Source organism: Cryptotermes secundus, unplaced genomic scaffold, assembly GCF_002891405.2.
Source record: "Cryptotermes secundus unplaced genomic scaffold, Csec_1.0 scaffold737, whole genome shotgun sequence".
Lineage (NCBI taxonomy): Eukaryota > Metazoa > Arthropoda > Insecta > Blattodea > Kalotermitidae > Cryptotermes > Cryptotermes secundus.
In genome coordinates this window covers 1,620,367-1,645,715 of record NW_019727105.1, presented here as the reverse complement: position 1 = coordinate 1,645,715, position 25,349 = coordinate 1,620,367, and the positions used below count along the sequence as shown (strand labels likewise).

Below are 25,349 nucleotides of genomic sequence, written 5' to 3'. Positions count from 1 at the left end.
TATTCAACAAGAGCCTCCCCCCCCCCCCCCACAGCTCTCAGTCCATATAATTAATTTTCAACTTTGCTGCACATTACAATAATCCTGTTATCCATATCAAATTGACATGTGTACTTTCTGGCTGCCTCCAATCCTTTCAGTGCAACCAAGAATGTTGTTTTCTGTTCAGCAATTTCCTCTTCTTTTTCTGGTTCTACTTGTGGCCTAGTCAAATGCTGACCTAACACCTGATGGATACTCTGGATTCTGCAAACCTCAAGAGCACTGTCACATGTTGTGTAGTCCTCAAAATTCACTCCAAGAGATTGTAAACTGTGATAAGTCATTCTCTTAATCTTTACTGAGTTTCAGTGCACTGTCGTCACTGCTGCTGACATAATAATTTCAGAAACCACACTGCATAAAGCAATTCTTGATTGTAGTGTGTTACCAATCTCCAGCTTCATCTGTGTAGCATCTTGGAACAGTCACCCCTTCCATCTACCATGGCTACAGTCTTCCAGATCAACTGCTTTCTATAATGACACTTGAATGCATGGACGATTCCAAAATTTTAAGGCTGCAGCTGGTTGGCACAATTAACTGGCAGAAATACAACTTTGAGGTTGCTGAGAAATGTGGCATTCTTCGAATGGGCAGCACACTGACCAATGAAAAGCAAGATTTGTGATTTTCAGCACCCAGTTTTCTATCTCATTGTGTGAGGTTATCTTAAAATATTTTGGTGGACATCCAAGAATTTGTATTAGTTTCACATTTTACAGACAGTCTTTTGACATTCTTTGAGCAAAGTGGAATTATATATTTTCCAGTTACAAGAGGTGGCAGTTTATCACTACCATCGGCATTGCACACACGAAGTACAGCAACCTGCTGTTTAGATGTTATATGACCATGGCAAAAGTTTCCTTGAAAAGTGAAGGTGTTGACAGGTTGTAGCCTGAAAAACAGATTGGTCTCACCAACAGTTTACATACCACAGAGGTACCTACAATTTCTTGCAAATAGAAATTTTCCAGTGTTCTACAGTTTCTGGATCAACACCCTTATGCTCACCCAACAGAGCTCTGTACACATGTGGCATGTTCTCTTAAATCTGTCGGTCTACCCACTGAAAGCCAAGAAGTTGGCTATCCTCATGCATGCAGCAATATGCAAGGCCTTCTTAAGGTGGGTGCCATCTACTGAAGCACTGCTTTCATGTGCTTGCTTGAGCCAGCAAGTGTAGATTCCAGTTTCTCCCATGGCAAATGTTTCAGTGATTTCCACAGCTTATAGAGAGGCCCACAATGGATATACCTTCTTTCAATTTCTTCACGTTTCTTCATAGTGGGCAATGAAATTCTCAAGTGTGACGCCTTTACAACACATGTGCGTAAGTTTGCATCAACCAGCACTAAAATAGTTACTTTATCAGTTATTGTAATTGATTTCTGTATTCCTTCATCCATATTTCATCCTCTTGCTGTGAAATTCATCTTAATCAACAATAAAGTATGATCTCTATGAAGTGAAGTCACCTGGGCACTGGGAGACTGAAAGATTTAACCTGGACACATTTCTGTTGATTGTTCTACTTGCGAAAACATGCTCGCTGTTACAATGGTCATTGTTTGGAATATTTATCAGACACGAGAGAGACACACTGCTCTCTCAGTTACGGTTATACTAAAATGCAACAAAATTAAAGCTGGCCTAACATGTGAGCTGCTTCCACTGCAGTGGCAGGAAAATCCCCTCATGCCTGAGGTCTTAGTGAAGTCACATGATGTACGCAAATCACTTACAGCTGTGCATCAGCCTCTTTATTTATAAGAAATGACAAAAGGACTCAACTTTGAACCATGAAAATATTCCACCTGTTATGCCCTCTTTGAGATAAATGATAGTAAATTGATATCTGTTAACAACAGTTGATGACAGCTTTTCAAATATATTACAACTAATACTCATGTACTGAAATATAATTCTTAAAAATTTAATAATTTTGTTACTAATTTATACTACTGTGTATGTGCAAACATATATATGAATATAAATGAATCAGAGCAACACAGTAAACTGGACGAAACTCACATCAAAACCTTGCAAACGACCCACATCCATCATGTCATTGGCAGCCTTCGGAACAACTTGCATGACCTGCATTGCCTGACGCAGAGACTCTGTTTCATTGTGTAATTTGGCTCGTTCAGTGTACTTATAGATATCACGGAGAAGCAATTGGTACTTCATAATTCGCTGAACTGGCTTGATCAGTAGATCACACAATTGCAGTTTGTGCCCCAACTTTTGGCGCAGTTCCTGTAAAAGTGTAATATAACTTTACAAAACAATGTAATCATGAGAAAGGAGTTTAAAACACCAATCATAAGAATTTCCTAAATAAAATCTGAATTTTAACAAATTGACCAATCTGTTCCAAAATGAAATTCACTCTGCAACTTATACTGCATACCAAATTTCATTCACATGCGTGAATTGGCTGGGAGACATAACATGCAGTTAAGTAGATAGATGCAATCTAATTTACTGCTTCCACTTCTGCAAACTATAAATCAGGAACTAAAATTACCAACCTCAAAATAGGTGTCGATGTATTCTGACACGATGTATTCTGAGACAGGTTTGTTCTGGCAGTAGACAACATACATGTAAAGCTTGCGCTCATATCGTTTGAACAAGGGACCCAGCTCTTCTGGATGCTCAGTACACTTTTCTAGTGCCTTCAAGAAAAAACTGAAACAATTACAAAATACTATATTACAAGCATAACTGTGATTCACACAACATATCTTAAGTGACCAAATTTGGAACAAATCTGTGTGTGCCATTCATCAAAATTTTGGAAACTGTGATGTACCAAGATAAGGGCAGGAGTCATACAGACTGACCTATGCAGCTTAAATATTTAAATGTCTATTTAAATTTTACAAGAGGCATCCAGTTAGAACTGGATGAGTGAAACTGTCCAACTAAAGTTCTTCATGTTTTATTTGGTCATTTCATGTATTTTAAACAAGTTAAATAAGCTGTGGCTCTTTCTATCCCAGAACTCTGATTCACTGTTTTACAAGCATTCTTGACTATCATTCAATAATAATAACCTCTGTAGTTGATATAATCTGTCATCCAGTATTTATTTGTGTATCATTATTAGAGGGAAGTTGTTTGTTTGTACTCTATAATACTTCTTTTAAATACATGTGCACCCATTCTAATCAAAAAAAAAAATTCTTTGCAGAATACACAAAACTGGAAGTTCTGTGTACATCCCTTTTCAATCTGTTTTTATATGCACCTTCATATATATATAAGCATTAGTCATATAAAAAAATGTTAATTTTTCTGGTTTCATCAGGGACCTACCAACATACTCCCTATTCAGTCTACTTCAGAAACTTATACTGTTCATGTAAGTTTAATTTTAATTACATAAATCTCAAATCTTGATACCTTACTGTTAGCATCTTTATTCCATAAACTAACTTATTGTTGATGTTACATCAACAATTAGTCATAGTGGGAGCTTCTGTGATGATTCTAAGCCAGATCACTAGTTGTCATATGTTTACATTCCCACATGTAAAAACAGGCAAATTATGCTGCAATACAGAAACTCATACATTTACAAATTAAATATGCCACTAAAGCATTTAAAATAACTGGAAGAATCCATAAATACATACAAATGACAAATTTCAGCATCAATACCTCTGTCAAGAGTGAACACGAAAATCTGAAACAAGATGGTAATATTCATGCTTGAGACAGCAAAAGTTTTAACTAATAAATCAGTTTTCATTTAGTGTTTGATTTCACTCTTTTATAGCAGGAAGTTTCCTCACAAAGGCGCATCAATCACATCAAACTGAAAGAAATTTTAAAGAGGTCTGTGAATTATGAATTCATGATGAAAGAAGAAAGGGTTCCTTTCTAGCTTCAGTTTAAGTGCTGTATGCCACTAAATTTTAAGAAAATAGTGCTTTATATTACCAAAGATGTTACTTGAAACATGTTAGCAATTTAAGGAGAGTAAGAGTGAGAGAGTAATTCCAAAAACCTGGTAATTCAAGGAGAGTAAGTCTGGAACAGTATTAACAGATTTTGAGATTAGTGAAGTGGATGATCATAAGTGGTTTACATTCTTCAGAGACCATCATGAAGCTAGCTACTAACAGTCTGGTGTCAGAATTTCTGTAACACGTTTCCCAAAATTAATATCTTTGAACCCCAACAATGTATCAAAAAGGTGGAGATACATGAGACATGGTAAAGAAAAGGTAAAAGGTAAAGCTATCCTTGTAACAGGCTGTGAAGGCCCATAGGGTTCTGAGATGTTGAGGATCCCACATTTTCTAGACAATCGGCCCAAAGATAGCAGTGAGGTTGTCAGCCTTACGCGCCGGCCGCGCTTTACTCCCCAGGAAAAGCCACTCGTTTTATTTTTGCTGTAGCCTAAAGCTTTTAGTTCANGGAAGGTCACGGGTTCAAGTCCCGATAAGGTCATTGGATTTTTTTCAATTGACCTAATCCTTCCAGCCACACTATGGCCCTGGGGTTGACCCAGATTCTAACAGAAATGCATACCAGGAATTAATTAAATAATTTTCCTGGGGAGTAAAGCGCGGCCAGCACATAAGGCTGAGAGCCTTACCACTATCTTTGATCCAATTGTCTAGATAATGTGGGACACTCAACATCTCACAACTGTATGGGCCTTCACGGCCTGTTACAGGGATAGATCTACTTTTTTTACTTTTACTCATTTCTGTTAGACGCTTAGTCAACCCCAGGGCCATAGTGCAGCTGGAAGGGTTAGGTAAAGTGAAAAAATCCAGTGATCTCATTGGGAATCGAACCCGCAACCTTCCAGCTTGTAGCATAGTGCCCCTACTTGAGACATGACCTTGAAGAAAGATTTTAATCCACTGAGATCATCAGATACTTGTATATCACAGAACTGACACTGGTCTCTGCATGTCTAACTATGATGTTGGTATGAATTTATATTTTAAATGGGGGCAACCACTGGGCACAATTTCTGATAACAGAATGGTGGTCTGATGAAGACTGTGGTGGTGGTGGCCTGTGGAGAGGATCCAAAGGAGACTGGCCACATGGTATTTACTGAACCTTTCATACACTAAAAGCCAGTTAGAGTTGCTTATTATACTTAAATAAAACAGCCACAGCCAAAGAGATTGGCTTGATGTTAAAGAGGATAAAATCAGTTTTCCCACTATCAATACCCATGGTCATATAATGGTAGTCTAAGGAAGAATTACACATTCTTCTTTTCAACCACATTTACCCCCAGGCAGTTCTGACATTTCTAGAAGGCAGTTCTATGGTGGGGCTTGGAAGCCAAAGTGCTGATAAGTATTTAAGCACAGCTTTTTATAAAAAGAAATGCTTATTAGGCTTGGTAGTCTACATGATTCAAACTTAATGTTTTGAGCCATGTCCACTTGTTAAGTAGCTATCCATCCAGAACCATGTGCCTCTGCTCAGTTGAAAATGTCAGATCAGCCACTGTGAAGGATAAATGTAGGTACCACATGCATCCAGACACATTAATCTTGATTGAAACATGTCTTCACTGATGTGGTAAACGAGTTCACAAAAATGCAGGAGAAAATTCTGTGTTCCTAGACCTTACAGTTTGTAATCTACAACTATTATAATTTTGACCTTCTTTAATATTTACTTTTTTCCAAGACAATTATGCCTGCTTTTTAACTTACCACATAATATATCCATGGTACAAATTAAAACAAGCTCATATTCAGAACTCAGCTTCAGAAAGCAGTGTTATGAGTTCCATGTTTCTACTTTCATTAGTTACAACTATACACTGTTTCATTTGTAACTCTTTTTCGTGTAAAACTGATCACAAACCACAAGATGAAACGGATAACTTCCAACGTTTTAGAGATGCACCACTGACATTTCTGTCCATGATTATCAATGTAAAATAATACAGTGTTCCCTATACAATTTTCACAACATGCATGTAATTTTATTTCACTTCAATATTTTAACTGAATGCCATTCTAATTAGATTAGAAGGTATCAGTATAACAAAACATTTTTTCTGTTTACCTTAAGTTGGATACAGTCTAGATCACTAGATTCAGAGCAATACAGATTTAGTGCTATTTCGTTTATACCCCTCTTTTAGGTTTACTGTTTTCCTGTCTGCATTATTACGATATTGGCCTATGCCCCAGTTACTGGTACTTCCTTACACATAATTCAAGCTACCAGACATTTATGTCATTATTAAGATAATTAATGGCCAATTATTTCTGGAATGTTCAAATCATTGTGTCTGGAAAGTAAATGCTTTAAATAAATACTGATCTGAAACACATGAGTCAGCTGTACTGTATCCAAACTGTTTCAAGGTCTACTATGCCTAGGCTATGCAGGGTTATAGAATCTAGACTATTTTTATTCTCACAAGCCAAACTCAGGACATACTTTCTTCTGATCATTATCTACTTTCAAAACTGCAAGAAGTAAAAGTAGAAGACTCATCATTTATTAAAGTAAACCATATTATGGAAGGTGAGTTAAATATTAATTGAAAACCTATGATGACATGGGAAACAGAATACAAAGTGACCAGGTGAAACAATAATTTGTAACTCTTTGTCAGTCAGTAAATGCATATTTAAAGGTATAGTCTATATTCTATAGTAATGTTGTAAATGATATCTTTTGTTTTAAGAGATTTCACTATCTGAACAAAATATTTTATGCATATTACTGAGCAAGCTGGATGAGGCAGAAATGCACCTAGTTTTATTTGAGAGTTGCCTGGTTCAAATCTCAGCTGGGAAAATAACTATCCTTAAGTTTTATGGTTTTCCTCAGTCTCTCCAGGTAAAAGCCAGGAGAGCACCTCAAATCAGTCTATGATGACTTCTTTCCACATCCTTTCAAATTCATTGTTCACTATCCATCCAACCGGCCATTTGAAAGTTCCCGGACTAGGTCAAAAAAGAAATTCTGGCTCAACTTACTCAATTTTGGCTGTCATCTCTTTCACAATGGTCTCCGTGGGAACGTATATAGCGATCCCATCATCTTTTCCACACTTCAAATGCACCGTGGAAGTTATTTTCCTTAATGCTGTCAAGTACCATTTGCAATTTCTTTTGGACGTCAGACACTGTTTCAAAACATCGTCCCTTCAAAAGCGAAATCACAGGGGCTAAGTCTGGTGAGAAGGGAGGATAGGGAATGATAACCATGTTGATAGTAACAAACTCCCTTCTCTCGTAGCTTAAGACACAAGTTTACATGCCACTGCTTTTGATCATTTGTCAAGAGTCACGGAACAAACTTCACAGCAATGCGGCGGATGTTCAAATTTTCCGTTAAGATCTCCTGGCAAACTCCATAACTGATCCAAATGGTGTCTGCAAGCTCATGGAATGTTTGGCGGTAGTCCTCTCAAAAACTGTCAACATTTTCTGCCATTTTCCTGGTATTTGGTTGACCTGAACGTTCGTTATTTTGTCATCTTCAACTGACACTTGACTGGCCTTGAAACATCAATTCCATTCAAAAACCATTGTGTGGCTTAAAGAATGTTCTCCAAAAGCCTCACAAAGCATTTCAGGGGGTTTGGCAGCAGATTTACTGAGTTTCATGCAAAACTTTATGCAGATATGTTGGTCAATTTTGCCATCCATTACAGACAAAACAAAACAAGAAGTCGAAAAAGCACTTTTGTAAAAACAACACATGTTCACAGTGTGGTGTCACATGGCAGACTGATGCAATAGGCTTGTGGAAGTGTGACCTTTGCCTCCTCTCTCATCTTCTTTCACTGATGCAGTTACAATAACAACAGTCCACGAACTTTCTGACAGAACCTCATATATAACCTCAGCTACTGAAAACTGGTGCTAAATAAACCACAAATACATAAATAAGTGTCTTTCCACCTAGGTATACTGACTGACATTTACACTTGCAAGTATATTTTCCAACTGAAGTATTTTTTACAAAAATCATTTAACACCATACAGAATAATAAATGATAACAAAAATCAGGTAAAACAGTTCTAGCTGTATTACATGCTGGGAACTGCAAACATTTTATTGCATGGAGTCATGTCACATGAAACGTGAAGCATTGGGAATTTCTGACAAATGGTTCCATAATGAGAAAAAAGATTAAACTATGATATGGCTGTATCCAATACATCATCCTCAGTTCCAAGCCTCCTAACTGGATAAACAACTTTCCAATGATGTCTCCATACTACAGAAAATATCAATGCTCTGCCATTAAAGTATTCAGTTGGGTCAAGAGGTTCTGATATTTGCATACTTGGAGAGCTAAAGTGTAGTTCTAGCTGTGTCACCAAGTTGGGAGATATCAGAACCACTTTTAAAATATTTATCGAAATTTCATGTTTATCTGAGCAATGTAAAATTGGAATTTCTGTTGTCTGTTAATCAGTCACCCTATGATATGAACAAATAATGTTCAAAAGATGGTTTGATGCCATGAAATTGTACAGTGTCTCTGTACTACTCCACTGCACGACCATCTTTTCATTTCTTCGTCTGGTTATGCTATGAAACTGCTTACACAAAATCACACAGTAAATACTTACTCCCTATGCCAATCATATATAGCTTCCACATTGCCGAACACCATTTTGTCCTTGCCCCCTCTCAAGTCCTCTGGCATGGGAATTTCACAATCAGAGTCCTTCATAAGAGCCATATATCCCTCTACGACCTCACGGAGGTCATGGACATAGTCCCTTTCTGTATCCACTAGCTCACGAATCACATATTCTCGCCTCTGGATTGCAGTTTGTTCACTAGAAGCACTGATGCCATCTGTGGTGCTGCTCCCTGCCATTGCCACACCCCCATCATCCTTATCCACACTACTCTCCAGTGTCCCACCTACAGCTGACTCAAAAGTCGCAGTAATGTTACTGTCCTCCTCATCACACACACTAGTAGCACTTTCACCCACTGGTTTCAGTTCTCGATTCAACAGACTGTTCCTCTCTTGGTTCTCTGTGTGCTGTTCCTATAAGCAAAATGGGAAACTGTTAGCACATTACAATGAACATCGTATATTTTCTGAACATGAAGCTGTACATTTGCCCCAAAATTTATGAAGTGTGAGTTACTCTGTGTTACCATACTTATTTACTTCAACAAGCAGATAATATAAAAATTAATCTTTGCATACATATAACAATGGAGTTTGTTTACACAAACAAACAAAAATTCAATCATATTTCCTAAAGGAAGATTAAACACAAAGATCTACAAATATTACATTGACTCTAGTACTTCCCTTGCATATTCATAGTGGAATTTCTATATCAATAATGTTGGATTTTAATAAACTAAATTCAATGTGAAAAAATACATACTTTCATTAGCATCAACAAAATGTTTTTTATCTATCTTTCTTACAGGAAGAAAAGCTTGTAAGATTACAATGCCATTTCTGTGTATTGTGTGTCTGTCTGTCATGTGCGTTTGTGCATGCACTTGTGTATGTGTTGAAAGGCGGGTCTCCCACTTGCAACTCTCAAAGAACATGACCAAATTCTATGAAATATGGTACAGACATTACACCTATAAAGGTGGCTACAACCTCATACTCTCTAATTTCCTACAACTAATAACAACTAGCAACACCAAATGGCAAATGCAAAAACTTGTGAGACAGGAACAACATTAATACCTACTAACTAAAGTCCTGATATAGGTAGAGGTATAGTCCTGAAAACAAAAGTCCTGGGGTAGTCTGACATGCAGTTTGAGGTTGAAATAAATGGACACGAATCATGATATTCAGTCATTCTCTTTGTTTGCATAATGATGCTTAGCATTTTTAAAGGCTGAACTGTATGATAAACTTTTCACACAATTCACATACTTAAAACAATGCTCTTTCTGCATCAACTGAGAGGAAAACAAATAAGCAGCTGTAAATTCTAATGTTTTCTATGTAAAATCTTTAACAAAAATATTCTGAAATTGTTATCAAGCATTTTCATGAGATGATATTCTATTTCTAAAGTGAAATTATTCTTTTCCAGAAAACTATAACAAGAATGTAGATCTTGTTGACTTTCATTAACCACTAAGTCTGACATCACAGCCCTAAACAGATGACAGGGCAGCATTATTCAAAATTTCACATGGGCACTGCACTGGACAACCCTGCCTTGAACATGGCCCTGGACATAATGTATGACTACAAACCTTCAGAAAGTACTGTCACTTGTATGAGGGTGACTACAGATGAGTTTTGGATTGATGATCACATTTATTGGACTCTTTTGATACAACGGAAGAATACACTATACAATTCACTATTACACATATACACTAGTATACACAGTCACATCTTTACTAGCTGTTGTTTGGTAGTGGCTTCCAATGGTGACTGTTCCCCTTCCTCTGGGTTCCTGAACTATTCACAGCCTCAGCTACCACCTTCTCACAGCAACATCTCACGAGGACTGAACCACAGAAGTCCTCTAACTCACGAACCAACTCTACTCCACTCACTGCCATCTCATAACTGCAGGTGTTCTTTGTTATATAGCCTCGGCACAGACAGCACAGAAAACACCGCTTCAAACAGTTCTATTGTTTCATGTGTCTGTTGCAGCCATTACTTAGCAATGGCATTTGTTTACAAAACAATTACCTATCAATGGCTGTTGTATAGCTGCTTATTTCAGGGTAATTGCCTAGCAACAGGTCTACAATGCCACAATATGCAACTATTGTTAAGGCACATTTCTTTTGCAGAATATGAACAATTGCAAACACAGTTATAGCGTGAAATTCTGAGGGTACATTCAACAATTTTTACACAGACAAAATCTGTAATAATAAATTCCATCCAAAAAGAAAATACAATTACTATTACTTTTTCCTGGTACTCATTTCTATTAGAGGCTGAGTCAACACCAGGGACATAGGGCAGCTGGAAGGATTAGGTCAAGTGAGAAAAAACTAATGACTTCATCGGGACTTGAACCCGCAAACTTCCAGCTTGTAGCATAGGGCCTCAACCATATTCTTGGGGGTAAAGGGCGGCCAGCGCATAAGGCTGACAACCTTGCCACCATCTATGAGCCGATTATCTAGAAAATGTGCGAATCTCAACATCTCACAAACCTATGTGCCTCCACAGCCTGTTACAGGGATACCTTCACTTTGCTTTTTACTTTTAATATTACTTTTTCCTCTACTACTTACAACAGTAGTAATAGTTTATAACAGATTTACAATTTCAATCAATAAAAAATTTAGACTCAAGTAGGATTTGAGCTATGACCTTCTGCAAGTAAGTCTAGCATCTTTAATCATGAGATAAGTTTAATTTTCTTTGACTGATTATAAATTTACACTACACAGACATGATATGATGATGTGAGATTTATACAATTTGAAGTGTGTGCCATAGGAAAGTAGGCTTTATGGGAACTACTTTGAGTTGTTACTCTTGTGTCATAAAAATCATGCAACATGTAATTATATCTGGTTTGAGAACAGTATATTTAAGTTATGCTCCAGTTAAGTGTCATGCAACGATAAGACAAGGGCATGAAAAACTATCAACTTTTTTGTACATTATATTTAACTACTCTAGACTTCTCTGTTTACAGACTGTTCATACAAGGGTTGGATAAAAAGTAGTGGCAACACTGCTGTAACATGAAACATGTGCATCAGGTGGCACTAGCGCCATCTGTAGCTGATAGCAGAAGTTCAGTCGAAGTAGTGCAGTGAGTGGCACTGGTTGTGTTTCATTGAGTTGCATTGTGCATCGTCTTGACATGCAGGAGCCCAGTTCAAGCACCCTAACAACATGTTTACAAAACAAGAACAACACTCCTTGATAAAAATTGAAGTTGCATGACGTCATAGTGCACAAAACTGTTATCAGGGACTGTGAAAAGCATGTGGTGATGCTGCTTTGCCATATCGCACAGTGGCACGATGGTTGAAATTGTTCCGTGAAGGGAGGGATGCCATTCAGGACAGCTGTCGTTCAGGACGACCCCATGTTGACAACCACATAATTCAGCTTCTTGCTTCTTTGCTGGATGTCGATCATTGATGGGCTGCATGGGAGTTAGCTCCTGAGGTAGGCATATGTCACGAAACCATGCTCCACATTCTGTACAATATTCTTGGATACCCCAAAATTGCAGCGCGTTGGGTACCCCATACAATGCGCTGATGTTGTACGACGCCTTCCACAAATTTGGCAGTAGGTGGTACACATGGGGGGGGCAATTAAATTGAAGGAATGTAAGTGTGTTTACCTCAGGTAACAAAGTAATTTCAGAACTACAGAGGTGTTGCCACTACTTTTTCTTCAACCTTTGTATTTTGTTTCCTTCACATTATCAGACATTTGCAATTACAACTTTTCAGACAACTAGAAAAGCTTTCTTTTGTCTCCATAAATAAGAAATTCTGAGCAGATAGGTGACATGGTAAAACTCGATACACTTGAATTTGGGAGGTCCTTGGTATAAATTTCAGCTTAGGTATGGTTATCCTGGTCGAGTTTCCATGTGGTCTTCCTCAGTCCATCCAGGCAAATGTTAGGATCGTGCCTTGAATGGGTCATGACTGCTTCCTTCCACATCATTTCCAATTTATTATTTATCGATCACTCTACTACTTGACACTATATAGCATAAGATACTGACAACACCATAAAATAAACCACAGAAGAAAAAAAACAAATAATCACAACAATAACTTCCTAAGATACAAAGTCACAGACTGATAAAACAATCTCTACAACACTATAACCTGTTATGTATTTCACAGCAACACTAGTGTGCCAAGAGCACACAAGTGAGGTCTGGAGTAATATTTGGTGAGAATAACAATGCATTTCAGTTTCTGGAAATACATTTTACGTTACACGTCAGTATCTGCAGCATGGCAAGACAACTTATGCATACATCTACAGTGAGAGGTACAAAACGTTGAAGATGTATTTCAAATTATAATTACTAATTAGTCCCTTTTTTCTAAATTCTAAATACATGTCTCTTCTTGCAAAACACACAGTTTCTAAACTTTCCCCACTGAGCAAAAATATGTGCATTAATCACTGAATAATATTGTGACATGTTGCGCAACGGAGAACCCCTCCCTACCCAGCAGCAACGTGGCAACTCAGGCCACAGTGACATGGCGGATGAGTCAGCGCTCCCCTCCCTCCCTCCGCACGGTAACGTAATGCGCAACGCACGGTGACATAAGACAGCATGAGGTAACAGCGTGGCTACGTAACAGGCCCACACAGCCCCTATATAAGAGAGCTGAGCTGCCTGCGGAGTTAGTTGTAACGTGGCCATCACTGAGCTCAGTTCCGAGCTAATTCCGAGCAAGCCTACGAGCGAGTGTGTTATCAACAGTTCTCCAGTCAGCCAACTATAGTTGGAGTATAGCAGCCGTCGCGGAAAGAAGAACCGGACATGTGTGTGATTGTGTAATTGGGAGCGTGTGATACAGCGATACCTAGCTCCCCTACTGTAAACGTGTAGACTACTGAAGACAGAGTGAACTGATTTGCGAATAGGGTTATAAAGTGTGAAACTCCGCAACAGTGGTAACAGATTAATGCGAATAGGGTTATAAATTGTGAAACCTCGCAACAGTGTGAACAGATTATTGCGATTAGGGTTATAAAGTGTGAAACCCCGCAACTGTGTTATAATTAATTGTAGCCGTGATTTGTAGGTTGTTAAATAAACCAGTTAACAATCCGAACGGCGTCTTCAGTAACCCAACACGTTACAATATTTATACCACAAGGCAACTCAGCTGCTCCTCTGTCTAAAACATTATTATTGAAGTTGAACAGATATCAGCTAAAATAACATTTCATAATAAATATACATATTAGTAAAAAATACAGAGTTTGAATAGGGCATGTAGCAGTATGGTTAGGGTGAGGCATTATGCTACGAGGGAGAGTCAGTAAACAGATCACAAATGGAAGTATAACAGCTGTAATGAACATAACAGGCCTTCTATGTGCATCACTAGGTAGCAGCACAGTTTAGCTTCATGACAGTCTAGGTAGCGGACGCACATGGGCATGTTCAGAGGCTGGATTTGGTAGTCAAAATGGTGACCATGCTTCAATGTTTCAAGAGTATACTACCACAGAGCTGCATTCTGTTGTGCATTATTTTTGTGGGCAAAAGGACTCAATGCAAAGGATATTCATAAAGAATTGTTTTCTATTTGTGGTGGGAAGTGTCTGTTGCATAAAGCAGCTCAAAAATTGGTTGAGAAATTCTCTCAAGGGCATTCAAAAGTCACAGATAATGCATGACCAGGTTGCCCTGTTGAGATTGTGATGGAAGCAACTGTGATGCAGGTGGAAGAGTTGATTCAAGCTGACAGGACAATAACAATAGACAGTGTCGCAACTTCACTAGGGTACTCCAATGGTTTAGCATACAACATAATGCATGATCGTTTGAAGTTGTGTTAAGTGTGTGCATGGTGAGTGCCCAGAGAACTGAAAAAAATGATCAAGAAAAAATTAACCAAATAGGTCTGTCCTTGCAGATGAAGGCAAAGATATGCTTAACAGGATTGTTGCTGGGGATGGATCATGAGTGCATCACTACCAACCAACCCTGTCCACCTTCAAACAAAAAGTTTACGGTTACAAGTACACTATCGGCTGGGAAGATTATGCTTATTGTGTTCTGGGATTCTTAGAAGAACTCTTAGCCCATTTTCAGAAGTGTGGTGAAAATGTGAATTCTACATCACACTGAAAAATTTTTCTGAAGCTTTTGGATGAAATTCACAGAAAATGTCCAGACCAACTGGCAAGAGGAGTACTGCTTCACCATGATAATGCCAGACCCCATTCAGCCCAAGCAATTCAGGAGAGAATTCAAGAACCACAGTGAAAACTTCCTGGACATCGCTTTACAGCCTGGGCTTGGCCCCTGGTGACTTCCATCTGTTTTGGTCACTAAACACCACCTTGGTGGCAAACATTTCGCTGATGACAAACAGGTTGAAACAGAGGGGCGGAAGTGGCTGACACAACAGTCAAAAAACTTCAATGTTGTGGGTTCTGATGCATGGTAAAGCAATGTGACAAGTGTATCAATGTTGGCTGAGGGTATGTCGAGAAATAAATATTTTTCCAGGTTCAAATATCACATGTTTTATGTTTTATACCCATTTGTGACCCATTTATTGAATCTCCATCATATAAGACGGAAGGTTGCAGTTTCGATTCCTGATGAGGTCAGTGGATTTTTCAATTGACCTAATTCCATCAGTCACACTATGGCCCTGGGGTCAACTCAGTCTCCAACAGAAATGAGTGCCAGGAATATTCTGTGGGGCTCTTAATGTAGTTTTGTCATTACTCCGATGACAACCCACTTCTTCGGAACAGTTGTGCGGCAGCGTGAGTTGGAGGTTGCTTGATCGCTGCACGGCTGCTGCTGGTGAAAGGCTAGTCGTTGAGCACGGTCGTAGGAGTCATGAGGCAGTGGCTACGCCAGATGCCCAGTGGGTCGGACCGTAACACGACCACCGGCGAGTCCAGGCGCAGTGCCCCAGTGAGTCAGGTGTGAGAGAACCGGAGGGCCGAGGCAGTTGTGCCTGGCGCAGCCTACCGATGGCTCCGAAGACTGAGCACTGGCGACGAAGCCTGCTGGCTGGTGTTCCTTGATCGAAGACTGAAGTCAGACTGATGAACTGAATACTCGGCGTTGGAGCTGCCCCTTTTTATACACTGCTCAGTGGGGCGGAGCGAAACTTGAAATTGAGGAGGAAGGATTGATTGGCTAGTGCGCATAATGACGTAGATGCTGGCTAGCAGGAGTCGTCGTATAAATGCGAACGTTTGAGGCAATCTGATTGGTTAGCGTGTGTGATGGTGAAAAGTGATGTGAAGAGCGAGCGTTGCAGAAATGCGTGATAATGTGGGATGTTCCCACAATTCCTTGGGGTAAAGGGTGGATGGCACACAAGGCTGACAACCTCACTGCCATCTGTGAGCAAATTGCCTAGAAAATGTGGGAGCCTCAACATCTCACGCCCTTATGGGCCTACACCCATTGTTACAGGAATAGCTTTACATTTTTTCCCTATCTTTATGTTTTATACTTAACCAATATATAAAAACACATAAACTACAATGCACCAAATAAGATGCAACACCTTGAAAGCATTAAATAATATACTAAGCTACTAATGAGTGCAATGAACTTCAAAGCAAGACAACTATATTCACCAGAAAGATGCAATTCAGAAAGGTGGGACTAGTGAGAGAAACCAAGCTTTTACAGATGAAGGAAGTTTCGAAGTATCATACTGTAACAGAGAATGTAATAAAAACATATCCTATTCAAAATAATGAAATAAACTATAAAGAGTTACAAGTGCTACAATTCAAATACATTCTTCAAAATACTGAAAATATTAATGACACAAAGCTACAAAACAAATATATTCCTGAAATCTCAAAAAAAAAAAAAAAAGTTCATTATATATGAGTAATTATAAATGATAGTACTGCATAAAACAAGTGCTTGGCTACAGTAACAATTAAAGTTATATTACTGGTGGATAAATAATCCTACAATCATACAAATATTTCTTCAAGATCATGCAAAAACAACACTGCAGGGCAAGAGAAAATGCATTCATTCCTTATTGTTCACAAAACAACACACCATTCGCTCTTTGACGATCTGTTCTATTTCCGCCAAGCCTGCAGATGTAGCTCCTTCCAGTGCTTTAAGGGAGAGGCTGGATGACTGCAAACATACACCATTATTCAAGCAATGTCTGCAACCTACTGGACACTCTTTATTTCACAAAGCCTGTCATACTGCATATCAACTGTGTAATGACAAATTATTATACATATAGGACTGTAACACAGCGCCGTTTGAAAATATATGAATGTTGGTTCCATACTGTGTTGTCAGAATACCACAAAATTGTAAGTAATTTTACATTCCCTTTTTAAAATCATAATCTGTGCAAAACACTGGCATATATGACTTTTTCTCCATTAACACTTCACTCCATTCTTTTAAGTACTATCTAACAATTGCCACTTACTAATCAAAATTTCTTGCAAGATATTCATAACTGCGGTAAGACAGCAGCATGAAACATGATATTCATAAGCAAACAAATATTTCTCATCTTTCTCCCACAACTATGAAAGGAAATCGTGTGAGTCTGGTTGAACTTTGGTTGCAATCTATGATAATAAATTAACATGGTACATCAGATCTGTGAAATCCAATCACTCCACTAAGTCCAAACATGGCATAAAATTTGACGAAAGAGAAGCCCTAGCAAACATCCATTCTACCAATCATGCATCAATGAAGTCACTGAAATGGTTAAAACAAGAATGCAACTTTAACACTGAGGAAGAGTATAAACTCAGTAAGTCTAGATTATTATAGAATCTGCCTTTAGTTTCAATTTGTTTCAGTGACAGAAACGTGGTTACTGATTACACCTAACAGATGTTCTTTGGTTAGCTTTTGGACAATAATGACTTAAAAGTGTCAAAGAAGGTGTTGTGGATAACCGTTAGAATGTAATAATGTGAAAACTATAATAGCAGCAGGTTAGAACTGTCTCAGAATAGTTTACTGTGAATAAATAACAGTGTATAAATGGCAAATCAATCAGCAACGAAAGTAAGATCTCAGGATTACTTCCAAGATGTTTTATGAACTACTTGACAATTGATATGTAATAATACATATTTATAAAAAGGTTTATATTGATTGATTGATTGATTGATTGATTTAACATCCATAACTGTTACATTATGTACAATTGGACAAGTCAGTTTTTTAAAAAAATATATAGGTTATATAGGTTTTATTTACAGATAGGTGGGAGATATTCAACATAAGGTGATTGGATGAGCACATATTTGACCTCAGTTACAATTACTTAATGAGTTAACAAATCTTTACAGAAAGCAGTTACTATTAACTCCTGCAGACACTTCACTTAAACTTAATAGTAAAATTCGAATTTATGCATTATTCCTTTGTTCTTAATCTTCCTACAATCTACAAATTCCTATAAAGACTGAAAATGGCTCCAAATTTACCGTTTCTGGTTTAACATTACTTAACAGTGTTGGTAATGAAACATGTGAACAATCACCAGGAACATCCTATCCACAGACTCATCAGTAACATGTAGAACTCAAAATTCAGTCATCAGACAACAGATGATGTAAAACAAGAGAAATGAAGTTACTACCTCCATGCAACAAGTCAATCTTGAGAAGTCAATAGTCACTCAGATGACAGAAGATATTTCCTGGCTTTGCTAGAACTCACATGCATGTAATGCTCTCTCTTTCAAGTTTTCTGACTAAAATTTTATAGACACTTCTGTCTCCATGTATGCTACATGTCCTGTCAATCTCGCCTCCTTGGTTTGATCACCTGAACAATAACTGATGAAGAGTACAAATTGAAACTCCTCATTACTTCCTCTCTCTCTAGTCTAAAATTTTTTTACCAAATCTGATTCTAAAATACTCTTAAACTATATTCTTACTTTACAAGGAGAGACCAAGTTTCACACCAATACGTAGGAATAGGCGACATTACAGTTTTGTATATTAGATCTCTATGTTTCTACATGAAAGAAAGGAAAGCAATGCCTCTGAAATGAGTGGCTAGACACATTCCCCAAATAAAACTTATTACTAAATTTCCTCTCTGGAAATTAACCAGTCTGAAGACAGCTGAAGACACATACTCGTTTTCCCTGACTCTCCTCAGCACTAGAAGAGGCACTCCCTGAGGCCACCAAGATGGGCTCCGTAATAGGCTTCATGGGAGGTGGAAGTGGTGGCAACTCCTCCTCCCCCTCCTCTCCATTCTCCTGAGGTGGGTAGTTGGAAGTGGTAGCTTGAGGTGTCCCTGGGACAGCAGCAGTGGAGGCTGCAGCTGTTATGGCAGTCATGCGGTCCTCCTCCTCTCCCGACTGACTCTGTGATGCCTGCTTGTTACCCATGTCTCCAGGTGGCAGCTACAACAAGTTATTTATCAACATATTATACGGGCAAAATAGATATTATGACTACAGCCTCCTGGAATGTGATGCCATGTAAATCTCAAAATGGAAAGTATTATTCCAACTTCTTTTGATCCACTGGGCATGCACATGTTCACATGGTAATTCTGTACAATGGTAAACCTTAAAAGAATAATGAATTTAATGAAGCACATCCATAAAATTTTGCCAATATGCATGTAACACCTAGAATAATAATTCAAAAAGCATGAAAATTATGATGCTCCAGCATATGTTCCTTGCTCGTTTTATGATAGGAAACTTTTCCAGCAGAACATGTTAANAAATTCAATTCAATTCAACAAATAAACAATAATACATTTAAGTTTTTCTTCTGTTTACAAGGCATTCCTGTAAGAATTGCAAATTCAGAATTATTTATTATATACATATTGAACCAGTATATATATATGTTAGGCATATAAATTATATTCAGCTCTTAATATTCATGTGTAATGCATTTATGAATATGTGACTACAAAATAAGATTTTGAATGGGACTAAATTTAAATTATAAGTAAGTGAACCTTAAGTGAGTAATCTAGCAGGGTAATGTACAAACAACAAAGGTTCACTATGAGTGACTACAGTCCACCACCAACAGTGGATAAACAATCATCATTTTCTAATTACTGTCTGAAACACTTCAAGTATGAAATTATAAGTGTGATATTTGGGTACCTATTCCTTGCACATTCCATCCAGCTTCAGATATCCTCAAAACATGCAAGAAACCCTCATTCTTTTCGCATTAACAGTATATCTCAACTTTCTATGCATGAGCCTCAATGAGAAATTAGAAATTGCAATAGACTTCTCCACACATTAAATGTAACATTCAAAACTGTCACCTATTACACTCTGATATTTTGTGAATATAAATTTTGCAGTTTATTTGTATTGATTCCATGATTCTTATAGATTGAATTAGTAAAATATGGAACAATTAATTAATTACAAAATTGAACATATTTCTTCTACACAGTCAAATATTCAAGACACAAAATTTTAATGAACACTGTTTAAACCTTACAGTTCCTTTCAAAGTTACTCTTACAAATAGAAACCAGAAATTTTAAAAACAGGGAATTTAACATTACAAAGCTGTATCATGTGATGAGACATTTTCTACTACACCACTTCCGTTGGTAATTGGTTGATATAAGAGTTATGTTTACTTTTGAATGTTTGCTGTCACTTGTAACCATACGAAGTTAAGTAAGCTATTCCTTATGTTTCAGTTACAATATATATGAGTTTTTGAAGTTTCTTGATAAATGACAGCAGAAAATTTCAAAACCTCAGAAAAGTTCATGACAGACTTCCTTTACCTTCCTATACAACCACAGGTAGGTTGTACCGAAAGTCATGAGCAACTTTTTTTGCATGCAACCTGGGAAGAGCAGATGAAAGAGAGTATGGTGGTAGGTGGAACCAGCTGTTCTGTTAACCTTGAGTGTCTTGTGACATCAACGGCTTGCATCACATGACCAGTATCACTCCTAACAAAATGACCAACAATGATACGTCGTTTCACCAGCGTGCTGTCATCAAATTTCTTGTGAAAGAGGAAATCCCTGCTGCAGAAATTCACCAGAGACTTCAGCGTCCTTATGGAAGTGTGTGAATGGGTGCAAGCAGTGTTCGAAGATGGGTGAAACATTTTAAAGATGGGAACACCAGCATCGAAGATGAGCCTCGGAGCGATTGTCCTCGAACAGCCTCAATTGAACGCAACAAGGAAAGAGTGGATGAGATCATTCAAGATGACAGGCATGTGACTGTGGACACAATAGCCTGAAAACTTGGAACAGGGCACAGTGCAATACAGGAGATGATTGATAGCTTGGGCTATAGGAAAGTTTGTGCTCGTTGGGTCCCGCAGTTATTGACGAACACCACAAAGGTCAGCGAAAAGTCATCACCTCAGAACTGCTGCAGAGATATCGACACGAAGGCGATGATTTTTTGCTCTGTATTGTGACAGGTGACGAAAGCTGGTTTCACCATTTCGAGCCTGAAACGAAACGGCAGAGTATGGAATGGCACCATTTGCATTCTCCATCAAAAAAGAAGGCAAAGACAGTGCCATCAGCTGCGAAGGTGATGGCCACAGTCTTCTGGGATGCAGAGGGGTTTATTCTGGCCGAATTCCTGGAATCTGGGCAAACCATCAATGGTGCTCGTTATGTCCAGACACTACACAAGCTCCGTCATGCATTGCGCGATAAACGTCCAGGGCGAAACATCATCCTGCATNGACAACGCTTGCCCCCATGCTGCTCGCCTCACATTGGAAGCAATTGCAAAGATGGGGTGGGAAGTTCTTCCACACCCCTCCTATAGCCCTGATCTGGCACCCTCCGACTACCATCTTTTCGGATTTGTAAAGGATCAGCTGCGTGGGCAACGTTTTGAGACAAGGGAGGCAATTCAGAAAGCAGTGCATCAGTGTCTTCAGATGGCTGGAACAGAATTTTACAGAAGGGGAATTTTCTAACTCCCAGAACGCTGGGAGAAATGTGTACAAAGAAGTGGAGATTATGTGGAAAAATAAAGAAAGGTCTGTAGATTGAGGTGGTGTATTTGGTTTGTCAATAACAAAGCATGTTACTTTACAAAAAATTGTTGCTCATAACTTTCAGTACGACCCTCGTATTTCTACACTCATAAACAAATCACAGGTACTTGTAATACACACATTAACCTTTTGGTCTTCCTAGTTATGACATCGACGAAATTACTGGCTCCACCTTCACTTATAACCCTGAAGATGGAAGCAGTATGTTCCTCCGAACATACGAACTACAACCGGATTATACCATGCCATATATTCCAGAGAACCATATATCCACCTTTAGCGCCGTAAGAATATCAAATTTCATAGAAATAATTTCCATATTTTACATTTATTCGTATAATTAATAAACTTCGTGCCCGAAATATTTTCGCATTACTCTCGTAACTTTATGGGCATCTGATTTTAAATTCTGAAAAACGATCCGTGTTATTGAGGCGATGTTACGAACACTTGCGAAACAACGGCATAGTATTGACACTTCGCACAGAGACTGCAGAAGTTGGTTATTCCCAGTTTGTACAGGCGTGAAACATTTTCGATCCGCCAGCAGATGCCACTATACACTGTTGGCACTCTGGTTGGATGTGTCACAATGGTGTGTTACTGCTGCGTCATGATATTCAGTAGTAAAGAGTAAGCTGGGAGTTTTTAAAGATCCGCGCCATACAGTTTATAGAAATGTGGCCATTTCCTGCAACACCTCACTCATGGCGCGGATACAGGCCGTACTGCTCATGATAAAGACGTTCGTGTCATAGTCTGACCCGATACATCCATATTCCCCCATAGTATGGCTGCTTTTTCAAACACTTATCGGACATATTTTATGTGAAGAATTCATTATTTCGTTTCCGCTGGGCTCAATTCACGCGTATGAGGACGCATCTTTCCGGTTGTCGTTCAGTTATAATCAACTTAAATTATGATACAGGTGTAACAGTTAAAGATTGTTCCAAGTAGGTCAATTAAGTCTTCTGGTCATTGTTTTCGGGAATAAAATGCCCTTGAAATTGTAAGTTAACACGTCAATGAGCAATGAAAGTGCTGTTCCAACTATCACGACCCGGGAGCATGAACTTGAAACGAAGAAATACAAAATTCAAAGCGGAAATTTGTGTCTAAGGAAAAGATCAAGACAGTAATTATTTTGTTTAATGAAGTTAGATGCACTGAAGACGTACCGAGAGGAAAGTGGATAAAACATACGTATACTATAGCATCTTCCCCGTGTGAAAGCGGGTTAGAATATTTCCACCCTAGCCCTGCGAGTCGTAGAAGGCGACGAAAATGGAACCCGGGTGCCTAGGAATATAGCTGTGGCCACCCTGTCACTCGGGAACATAAATAAAGGGACAGGGTCCTGATTCTCCAGGTTGGGGGCTGGACGGAAGGCTGACGACCTTGTTCTGTAGGAGAGAGGAAAAAAACTATTGTTGCGAAATACAAAGAAGCGAAAATTGGATTAAAATTTGGCAGAATCTTCTACGAGGCTATGGCTCAAAAACTTCCGTCTTGCCGACGATGATGATGATGATGATGAATATAGCATCAGCTCCTCAATAAGTTTTATCTCCGAACTACAGAACGGATTCGGACGACAATTAGGATTGACGTATATCCCAAAATCTGTCAAGTGAATTCCGTTCTGTTTGGAATTGACCCGATGCAACAGTTTACATGAAGAACAAACCGAATTTCATTAATATTCTACAAACTGCTCATCGTAGTGCCCACTTAGAGATAGATAGAGAGAGAGAGAGAGGGAGAGAGGAGGAGGAAGTCATTTGAGGGCATAATTATATCCTTTACTGAAATCCAGGACTACAAGTTCATTTGAAACAATTATCGATATGGAGACTATTTAACGAACCACAAGAAAATAATTTCTGGCTATGTACAGTAGTGTTATATGTAGTGCATATGGCACCTGAGGTTTCCAACATAGCCTGTATACAAACGTTTATTCTGTAGATGGAAGCATAATGGTCACTCGAAACACTGACAACCACCTACCAGACTACAAAGTGTAACAATACAGAATATGACGATCCATCTTTCGTACGATGAACTGTCAAAGAGTCGGCCTGAATTTGCAGAAATGTATGTCTGTGAAAATATATGAACGTAAACACCAATGCGAAACCCGAAGTTCCAAAACAACGAATTTGGAAAATATGTGGACTCTGGAGTGCACTGCCAGAGTGTCAGGGGCTGTCATTACAAATAAGCAAGTACAATCAAAAGGAGAAAAAGGATGAGCGAGCTAGCATTTAATGAATAACAGACTGCACTGCCTTGCTGCTCAGGAAATAAAAATCAACAAATCTTTCAACAAAACTGCAACCTGTATCAGATCAATGGAGGAAGAACGACACAAAAAACTGCAGTTTACAACATCCTCTGGCGCTGTGACAAGCTACATCGGCCAGACTAGCCGTTACATGTCAACAGCCATCGCATCAACAGAACAACAGTCGAATAATCCAACACTCCAACAACTTAATCTGCGAAGACAGATACAAATTGTGCAAAGTCAAACCTTTTCCTCCAATGCTTCTTCTAAACCAAATTGTCCCTAAACACTAGACAGCACCCCACTCAACCCCCTGCCATTACATCCACAGAGACACTTTCCCTACTTTCCTGTTCCCCTACAAACTCATCCCGAAGATGGAGACTACAATGCTGGTCGAAACGGCTTCATACACGATGTAGCTGAGCACTAAAACCTGTAGCCTGTAGTTATACAAGTGTAACATTACCGATGAGTTTCATGGAGGTAGGCCTAGGCCCAAATTGGGGCCGTAGCGCCAGAGAGAAAAAAAAACATTACCGATAGGGATGCATGCGTGTTTGCTTGTATTTCGTTCAATGTAAGCGTACATCACAGACCTATCAAAATAATGTTTCGGATGTAAGTTAGGTTACAGTTGAGGCCGCGCCATAGCTCAAGCGGTTAGTCGCTGGCTTCCCACCGCGGCTGCCCGGGTTCGATCTCGGGTCTGGTCAAGTGGGATTTGTGGTGGGCAAAGTGGCGCTGGGGCAGGTTTTCTCCGAGTACTTCGGTTTCCCCTGCCAATCTTCATTCCACCAATTGCTCCACAATCACCCTCACCTATCATCTGGGGCTGGTACAATAGGCCAGAAGTGGCCGCGGTACAAGGGACTTAGTCCCACCCCACTAGCAATAAAAAAAAGGTTACAGTGAGAAGCACATTTCATGTAATTTACTTTCGGGAAACCTGACGAAGTACTGTAGCGGCGCCTCACTGCGAGCAAGTTTTCCTTTCCTTTCCTTTCGTACTTGCTGTGTCCGAGATTCGTTGTTCATTTTGTTCGTTTTGTATGCTATAGGCATCAGAGTGTTGTATTACACATGTGACAATTACATAGGCCCCAGAACCGTGCACAGCCCATACGACTGAAGAACGGGCAGCGACGAGCGCACTGGCCCACCGAAGTACGTACTTGAACACAGCGAAGACGGCCCTCAAATTCGTGACGAGTTTCAAAATGGCTTCGTAAGGGCATCCTTCCCGAAGGTGTGGATGTATCTATTATTATTATTATTATTATTGGAGGGGGTGGGTTTCCCCATCCACCACCACCAGTG

The 25,349-nt window shown here is 38.9% G+C and overlaps 1 protein-coding gene across 5 annotated transcripts in view; it reads right to left on the bottom strand.

The window, feature by feature from the left end:
• LOC111864472 (kalirin) overlaps positions 1-25,349 on the bottom strand; it is a 768,927-nt gene that overhangs the window by 32,718 nt on the left and 710,860 nt on the right. For 4 of the 5 annotated variants that reach the window (XM_023851737.2, XM_023851735.2, XM_033751442.1 and 1 more), the window contains 5 exons: positions 18,838-19,110; positions 16,761-16,844; positions 8,640-9,070; positions 2,580-2,739; positions 2,077-2,304 (listed from right to left, as the gene is read on the bottom strand). In XM_023851737.2, coding sequence (XP_023707505.1) covers positions 2,077-2,304; positions 2,580-2,739; positions 8,640-9,070; positions 16,761-16,844; positions 18,838-19,110 — 1,176 coding nt within the window. The remainder of the gene's footprint in view (positions 1-2,076; positions 2,305-2,579; positions 2,740-8,639; positions 9,071-16,760; positions 16,845-18,837; positions 19,111-25,349) is intronic. The other variant, XM_033751441.1, reaches the window with a different exon arrangement.